Raw genomic sequence first — 9673 nt, forward strand, 5'->3', positions numbered from 1 at the left:
TGGCGGTAAGAGATTTGCGGACAATGAAGAAGTAATCGAAGCTGTAAATGGTTATTTTGAGGAGCTTGACGAATCAGTCTATAGAGATGGCATTAATAGACTGGAACACCGCTATGAGAAATGTATCAGCCTTGGAGGAGATTATGTTGAGAAATAAAAAAAAAAAATTTTTAAAAACCTTGTTTTTCTTGGTCAGGCCGGAAACTTATCAATCCACCCTCGTATAATATTATTTGTTCTTTTTTTGTTATTTACGTTTAATATAGTGAATACGCCCCTTAAGTAAATGACAGAAGGGTAGTAAACACTTTTCAGATTTTACGTTGTTTGGTGATGGTATATAAGTATATGAAATTCAAAATTTCGGATTTTTATATTTAAAAATGGGTAACTAAGTAACCAATGTTACTAATAAAGGACAAATTAACAATACAATTTCACATTTTGTGTTTTAAACTTTTATTTTAAATGTGCTTTGTTTTGTTGGGAGTGACGTGACACGCCTATGACGTCATGTAATCAATCTTTTTAGTGCCAAAAAGACCTCAACTGTAAAATTGTATTTAGCTACTAACTTTTGTGTAATACAATTCGGAAGTTTTTATTAATTTTGTCCACGTTTAAAAAACCTGTACTTACAAAATCTTATTACTTGCAATTAAGTAATTAATAGTTTAGCAAGTATGCTCCCTTATTCGCCGAATTAGAGAGAGGAAAATCCGAGAGAGAAATTTAATTGACGTGATAATAGCAGTTGATGGAAAGGGAAGTCGAACTTTTCCAATTTAAGTTGGATCGCTAAACGGCACTTTTAGAACGGTTCTTTGTCTTGAAATACAATCCTTATAAAGCTTTATCACAGTCAAACAAATAACGATTAATGTGGACAGTAATAATTCATTAATTTTCATCATCTACAATTTTCTCTAATGATGGAACGCCGAATTTTTATTGGCAGCGAACAAAAGAAACTTATTTACATTTCAAATTCCTTATCACAGGCGATCTGTTGAAAATATAGTATAATATAATAATGCGAAATGTATTGTTGACTACAATTTATTATATTTTTTTTTAATTTGAAGATTAATTGGGATGGTTGACAGGTTTGGGGCCCTCACCAGTCGCATATGAAGCTTACAAAATGACAGAAATAATTTACAACAGAGCTCCAAACACACTAGTCGCATTTAGGAAATGCTTCTAGTTATAAAGATCATTTTCTTCCCTTTCCCAGATGTATATGTATACATGTCATGAACGAATACCGCAGGCGATCGATACCTGCCGCATCGTTTTCTATTGACTGCAGAATTAGTCTGTACGAAAGCCTCATTTATTTTAATGGTATATATCTACCTTGAAAGATCATTCTAAATATTGGTGAAAGAATTTTTAAAATCGGATGAGTGGTTTCAAATATTATCCATTAAATCCAAATTTACAAACTTTACTTCCTTATAGTTTTAGAATAGATTGAAGAAGTTGATTTAAATAATAGTCATATTTATAAAATCGTTCTTGTGGTTGGAATGTGACAGAAAAATAATCTAGAAAGAGATTTATTTTGTTGGTAATTTATTAGTTGTAATTTTAAAAAGGAGAAGGAATAACGAGATACATAAATGAAAAACACATCAAAAAGGCTGCACATGCCTTCGAGTATGCCTAACAGGTTTTTATCAAGCTTTTTAATAATTTCGCGTTAAGGATTGACCTATTTAGAGGATTCTTTAGATATTAGAGTTAAATTTTAATGGAAGTGTTTGGGATTATAACGAAATCCAAAGGTTCGAGGTGCGTTCTCAGTAGTGAGTGAAAATTACAGTAAAATGCTGCAATTTACCATTTTATTATTAATTACGTTTTAATTAACAATAGTTAAAGTATTAAAAAAAAAAAACATCGAAGAGTGGATATAGCTTAAACCGATTTATTAACAATCAACGTTCAAATTTGTTTTTCCCTTATTGTAGCTACTCTCTTAATCTTTTATGTAATACCACTTACCACCACTTGCTGGTATGCTTGAGCTTCCAGGCTTCCAGTTTTTTTTTTGGGCAAAATTTTCATTGAAATACCTGTACCTACTTATACGGTGCACGTTTTATAAGCCGTTTGACCTATCGTTACGCACTCTTTTTTAATGAGCCTAGTCCCGAGACGATCGAGACCTATGCAGCCACTACTTCCGAATTGCTATTAAGATAATTGGATGTATATAATTTTTGTTAAAGTGAATTATATTGAATTGCATGGCTTTAATTAATCGTAAATAAGAAAATTTTAATTAAAACGTGCAACAGCTGATGAAAATAACGATTATTTAAGTTTAAAATGGTCGTATGGTTAATCTAAGCAAGGTATAGCCCAATTTATCACAATTAGTTTTCACTATTCGTTCACGATGGCGCTTAGCCAAGTAGCTCTGATTACATTTAATTTAATTAGAGCGTAAAGTCTATCTGTTAGTGCTCGATTCGCGAACATATTTAATCCAATTTTTCTAAGTGATTTTCAAGCGATTTAACGAATCTAGCAAATACGTACGTGAAAAATACGTATATACGTCTCAAGAAAATCTTACCATGACGTTATAAAATTTTTCGCATTATTATTGTTTTGGCCTGAAGTTTAGGCGGCGCGGTGAGGTTAAATCACGAACATTCGACGATTTGTTTCAATTTGAGGAATATTTTTCAACGGCTTTCGTATTAGATTTGGAGGCTTGACAGATCAAATAAAGTTGTATTTTTTTGTAGTCCTTGTTTTGACAAGAACCGAGAACAGAACCATGTGTACAATACTTAATCACGAACAAAATCAAATTGAAGGAATTTTTCTTATTAAAAAGATGTTGTTTCTTTAAGTCATACCTTTTCAGGGGTGTACACAGTAAAATTGTAGCATGTAACGGATGTTGCGCGCGCGGAATGCAACGGAAGCTTAGAAATGATTTTTCTTTTGAGCCGTCGACTTTCTGTAATTAGGTAATTATTAAAACTTACTACATGTAAAATTAAAAGATGGGTTAAAAATTTATAATTCATCATCATCATAAGGTCGTCAGTCCTAAGACTGGTTGGACACGCACCTCCACTCTTTCCTACCCTGAGCTAACCTTCGCATTTTCCTAAAACTAAAACATCCTACATCCTTAACTATTTGCGAACAGTACTCTAATCTCGGTCTATCTCTTCTCTTCTTAACTCCTGTTTCTGCCTTTAATATGTCTCTGACTAGACCTTCATGCCTGAGAAGGTGTCCTACCAACCTATCTCTCCTATTTTTTATCAACTTCCCTGGAGTCCTCTGTTCTCGTATTCTTTCTAATACCTATTCATTTCTAACTTTCTCTATCCACAGTATCCTTATCATTCGCCTGTAACGCCACATTTCAAACGCTTCTAACCTATTCTTTTTCGTCGCGCCCACCGTCTATGTTTTGCACCCGTACAGCGCCGTGCTCCAAACATACACCTTTAACAATCTTTTTCGAAGTTCTTAACCTAATCGTTCCCGAGCATAGAAGTGAGTTCTTTTTATTGAAGACGACTCAATCCTGCGTTATCCTCTGCTTTATTTCCTTATTACTCCTTCCGTTGACTTATTTGACTTCCTAGATACCTGACATTCGCTCTTTCCCTACTTGTTCTTCCCTTGCATACCAGTATGATTGTTTTACTTTTTTTTATTTTTAATTAAAAAACACCAATTTTTTAACGTGTTGAGCGTGCTTAAACGAAAATATTTGGTTGACGTAGGGTCATATATATTTACTATAATTAGGTTATAGTAAACAGAAAAATCATTATCGTTTGTTTCTATCCTAATTTTTTGAACTAAATTTCATATTGTTTTAAATAAATACGTTCGCAGGTAACTAAACGCATCAAAAGATTTTTATACAAATAAAGCGGCAGTAATGTCATCTAATTATACAGATAATTCATTAAAATGACAAAAGTACACTGTTCCGAAAAACAATATAGTGTTAAAACAAACTATTTTAATTGAACTGATTACTTAGCCCACAAGAAGTTGTTAGCTTTAGCTTTAAAGGATGATCGTCTTTATGGGTATCGGTAAAACAATCAAGGGTTTTCGTAGGTTTAAAAGAAAACTGATTTTTATGGTTTGTGTATACGGAGCGGTTAACGTAACCAGCACTCACCCAATCCATGAAAATAAAGGTTAAACGAATAATAATAGACTGTATTAGACGAAGAAGGCTTACTATTATCGGAAGTTCTTTTGGTTTATGTACAAGGGATACCTACCTAAACTTTACGACGAAATAAAAAGAGCTTTTATAAATCCTGCTCCTAATTTTTTTTTCGGGGAAGAACATAATATCATTAAACAGCTATCAAAGAAGATGTACACAGTTCTTGATAAAAAACTAAATGTAAAACTTTTCGTAATAACTTTCATTCAAATTCAGATATTTTGTTTATAATAATTAGGAGGGCATCCCACCCTTTTGCTTTTCTAAAAATTTTAAAGCGAATTTCGTATTACGTAAGGGTTAAAATTAATTATACCATAACATTTTGTTGTTAAATTTTAGGAGACCTATTTCAGGTCATCTCACTTTCCTATCCTGAGCTAAACTTCGAATTTCCCTAAAACTAGAACAACCCACATCCTTAACTATTTGCGAACAGTAATCTAACCTAGGTCTACCTCTACCCCTTCTAACTCCTGCTTCTGCCTCTAATATGTCTCTGACTAGACCTTCATGTCTGAGAAGTTGTCCTACCAACCTATCTCGTCTATTTTTTATTGACTTTCTAATACCTCTTCATTTCTAACCTTTTCTATCCACGTTATCCTCAACATTCGCCTATAATACCACATTTCGAAGGCTTCTAACTTTTTCTTTTCCGCTGCGCCCACTGTCAGAGAAATTTACGAAATGTACAGTTAGCAAAAATTTTTTTTTTAATTTCCTATTGGCCCCTCGAAAAATAACCTCCATGTTCAAAATTAATTTATTTCCGTTATGCGTTCGTGTATGGGTCACAGAAATTCATATGCGTACTAAATTTCAACTTAATCGGTCTAGTAGATTCGGAGGAAATTGACCGTGACAAACGCATAGACAGACACATAAGTTCCGTTTTACGTGCGTATATATCTCATGGGAAAACGACAATAAGTAATTTTTAGTACCTATGCAGGAAATTAGCCTTGCACTTGATTCGAATTGTTCTTTTCAGGACGATCTTGTTGATAACAAGGACCTGACCAGGTGGTCGGCGGTGAAGAAAGACAGACGCGGACTGGCCGCTCAGGAAATAGAAGACAGGGACAGTGCCGCATCGATGCGAATGAAACAAACAAAGGCAAGATTGAACGATTTAGAGGAAGAGATGGAAGCGCTCGCCGAGAGACAGGCAGCTAGAGAAAAAAGGGCGGCTAGATTGAAACAACTTGTTGCCGAAACAACTGGCGCTGACGACTTCGAACCTGCAGTAGCAGTCGCTAAGAAATCAGTACGCATAAGGGCCAGGGAAGTGAGAGAGGAAGAGGACGAGTTCTGAAACGATTTAGGGATCATTCAATAAGCGCACTTTCAAGGTTGAAAATTCTTTTTAATAAAACGAGAACAGTGTAAGTTAAATGAGCCATGAAATTGTAAAAAAAATCAATTATTATTTGCAACTTACAGTGCATTTAACTTCTAAGAAATGCCCATGGTGGATATTAAAAAAAACTCCTTTTGCCTGGAAAGAGTTTGTTCATTTTTAAAGTTCATGTAACGTTGGTATTAACGAGGGCAGTGGGGCAATAGGTCAATAATATATTTAGTACTTTAAAGAGGCATCCCAAATTTTTAATTAATGAGTATAGTGGAATTGAAGAAAGTACGTAATCTTCATATATAGTGACTCACAAAAAGTACTTAATTATTTTTGGAAAGCACGTCAAATTTTGATAATAATTCATACATCACACTACATATACGATAATGTTAAATGCGTAGTAAGTATATCAGGGATTGAACATAATTAGACTTATTCAAATTATATTATTAAGGTTATTAAAATTTCACTTAAGACAACCTGTTGGCTGAAGTATCTATGCACATTAACACTGATTTTTCATTACTTTTAAAATTTACGTTATTCAAAATTTTGTATAACTAATTTATTAAAAATAATTTCGTAAAATAAAAAAGATATGTTATTAGATTAAAGGCAACAAGTAAAATGGTTGAAACTGTCAACGGTGTGCTGAAGAGATCCAAATAGATAGAAATCCGTGTTTCGATAGACCAGTGACAAAGAACTTTTGCTCAGGTAGTAGATGATTTATTATTTGGGATTGTTGGCATTTTAATGCATTTTTTCATTTAAATGTATTGATTAGTTCTATTACCGAATAAAAAGTTTAGTCGTATTAGTTTCACAAAAAAAAAAAACCGTAAGCTGGTCAACAAAACTAATTTTCTTTTACGTTTTTTAAAATGGTGTGCTGTATTAATTCAAACATTAAGTCACTTTAATGTACTGAACTTAATCCTACAATTTTTTTTTAAATATTTGCAATCCGTTTCATCCGAATGATTTCACGTAAAAAAGTCTTTATCCGAAATTGTTCAAGAAACTTCCCGTATTATCAGGTACCTTCTGTCGGTGATTCCCCAAGCGTGTTTACGGGATTCACTATTTTGTAGGTATTATTACAATGCAACAGAAATTTGAGGCAATTAGTCGTTTAAATAGAAGTAAATTGCATAAAAAGGTAGTAGTTTTAGAATGGCAAAAAATGTGATAAAATTGAAAAGTGGAAAATTATGAAAAGGAAAAAATATCTGTATATCCTTTTTATCAGAAATTTCGATTATCCGAATTCAAATGCGTTCACATATTTCGGGATAATCGGAGTTCTAACTGTTTCGCCCTTCCATGTATATGCCACTGAGTATTCCTTAATTATCTCAATAGTTTGTTCACATGCAGCATTTTTTTTATTACCCTGTTTTTGATGATGTATTTTGTACACATACATATTATTTAATGTCAATTTTTTTACAAATAATTTATCATTTTAACATCGTTCAAATCTAATTTGTTGGAATGTGTTGTAAGGTATTACATATATTGTGAAGAGTTAAGAAAATTATTTACACTTGTATATTTTAAACCTTGAAAGATGTTTTTTCGTTAAGGATGGTTGCTTAGGAATTTTGTAAAAAGTGTAGGAAATGTGTAAGTTTATTGTTTTTATCTACAATTACGTATGCAATTAAAAAATGTGTTTATATTGAATTGCGTTTTTATACTTTAGTTCTGTAAACCTAAAGAAAATTCGAATCATAGTTAAAATTAGAAGATCCAGTAAGTTGTGAAATGTAAAAGACTAATTTTCACATAATCAAAAATTTAATCAAAGCATTGGCGCGTAAAGCCAAAGAGCCCGGGTTCGATTCCCGGCGGGGGTGTGACAACAGCAACAAATTTTTCCTCATTAATTTGAGGAAGTGTGTAGTGGGCAAAAAAAGAATTCAAGAAATGAATTTTCAGAATAATATTTCATATTAAAACATTAAATTTAATAACAAATAATAAAAACACGTTGAAACTGATTTGTTTTAGTAAATACCAAAATTTAATATTGTTGCTCCTTCTCGTTCGAGGTCATGCCAACCTGTTCGCTGTGCGTGGATCGACAAAAGCCCATATTACATGAGGCTTGAATTGTCAATCCACGCTCCGTGTAACGGGTTCGGCGCGACCTGGAACGAACAGGCGCGTCCTAGGGGTACCTATGTTTCTTTTCATGGCGGCGGCGGACGCATGGAACGCAGATCCACGCTCTACGCGCCGTGTAACGCCGATCCACGCTCTACGCGCCGTGTAACGCTGATCCACGTTCTACGCGCCGCCTAACGACGATCCACGTTCTACGCGCCGCCTAACGACGATCCACGCTCTACGCGCTATGTAACATGACCTAATGAACACCTTAGGACATTCCTTCACATTCCAGGTCGTGTCGACCCTGTTACACAGTGAATCGGCATTCCAATTAATACACTACAAATACTTTTTTTGGTTGGGGCAGAGGGTGGAACTGGAAGGGGTGGAGAGAAATATCGAATATTACAAAATCCAAATCATAACATTAGCCACTTTAACGTATTATAAAATATTTTTCGATTCATAGATGACGCCATGTGTAGGAGAATCATAATGCCATTTAGAAACGCTGCCGCACCGCAGTGCAAATTTGGATGCTAATAATGATACAAAATGGATGTACAAGTACAATAAGTATAATGCCTTATGCGCATAGATACAACGTCTAACAGAAGATACAAATGCTGATTAGTTAATTTGTTATTTATGATACATTTTACAAACAATCCCCTAATTCTAATTGATGTTCAAAATTGTATTCAGTCGTTCGGGTTTACCCGTCCGTTGCGTCAGTACAAATTTTAACCTCAACTATTTTCTCTCAAATAGTTGGCAAACAGCGTAGGGCCCTGGGTTGTTTTGATATTCGACACGTGTAGGGTCACACGTGTTAAAATTAATATATTCGTCCTCAGTTAATTAAATAATCAGAGGGCAGCGTTTATAACATGACCAAAATAACACTAAGGGATAATTAGGACTACATCCGAAATGTATAAATAACGGCCAACCAGGATTCCTGTACGCAGAAATCTGTAGGTACTACCAGATTAATAGTTGTTTTATCTGTTGATTACGTCAAGATACTTCAAAATTTATCAATGGAGTAGCCAGTACTTTATTACTATATTTTTTATTTTAAATACTATCGGTTAGGATTCATTTTTGATCTTTATTTATATAGAAATTAATAGAGGGGGTTTTCCTAAGTTGTGTTTCAATGAGGCGAATTTCGATTTTATGATTAATTTTTCCGCTAGAGTTCCTATAAGAAAATGAAAGAAATTATATAAAAAATATTTTTCATATTCGAATTTAGAACGTTCGAATTGGTTAGAATCCACTCTTAAATACTGAAAATTGAAGAAAAAGGTTTGGGCAGCCTTGATATACCACGGTAGAAAAGTTTTCCGCTAGTTACCCATGGAATTGGAAAACCCATCGAATTACTCAGGCTCAAGGACAACCCCTCTATTTACTTCTGCAAAAATCTTAGATGTAGAATTACGATTCGGGCTAAAGGGCTTTGGTCTAAACGAACTGTTAACTGCAGGTGGTTCATTGGCAACTAAGGGTGACATCGTGAGTGTGAACGTGGGTGAACGTTATAACCTTATTGTTAACGCAGTACCATTCACCCACAGTTACCGATGATATATCTGGACCTAACAGTTAATTTAGATTAAAGCCTTTCAGCCTGAATCATAAATTTACGATGGATTCCAGTCGTGTCTGTTATTATAAAAACTTTTTTCTATTAACTATTATCACTAAATCACTTTAAAATTTAATTATTAAAAGAAGCACGAACTAAGCAATTAGGCTCCTAGCAAGTTCAGAGTTTTCTTCGTTTGGGAATCAGTAGTTTCGAAAGAAATACGAGGGTGGATTGATAAGTTTCCGGCCTAACCAAGAGATGACGCCACTAGGCCTACCTTGAGGTGACATTCTATAGTACCATCCTTGGATAGCTTGTAGCTATAGTTTCAGCCCGATCTCCTTGCTAGTGTAGGTTTGACAGCACG

General features: G+C 34.0%; 1 protein-coding gene across 1 annotated transcript in view; it reads left to right on the forward strand.

Annotated features, from left to right (window-relative positions):
- The window catches only part of LOC108744713, a 23177-nt gene extending 16739 nt beyond the window's left edge, over positions 1 to 6438 (forward strand). The window contains exon 4 of the mRNA XM_025974695.1: positions 5223 to 6438. Within this exon, the coding sequence (XP_025830480.1) occupies positions 5223 to 5546 (324 nt within the window). The 3' untranslated portion in view covers positions 5547 to 6438. The remainder of the gene's footprint in view (positions 1 to 5222) is intronic.
- The last annotated feature ends 3235 nt before the right edge of the window (positions 6439 to 9673 follow it).

This window comes from Agrilus planipennis, unplaced genomic scaffold (assembly GCF_000699045.2).
Source record: "Agrilus planipennis isolate EAB-ADULT unplaced genomic scaffold, Apla_2.0 scaffold16, whole genome shotgun sequence".
Taxonomy (NCBI): Eukaryota; Metazoa; Arthropoda; class Insecta; order Coleoptera; family Buprestidae; genus Agrilus; species Agrilus planipennis.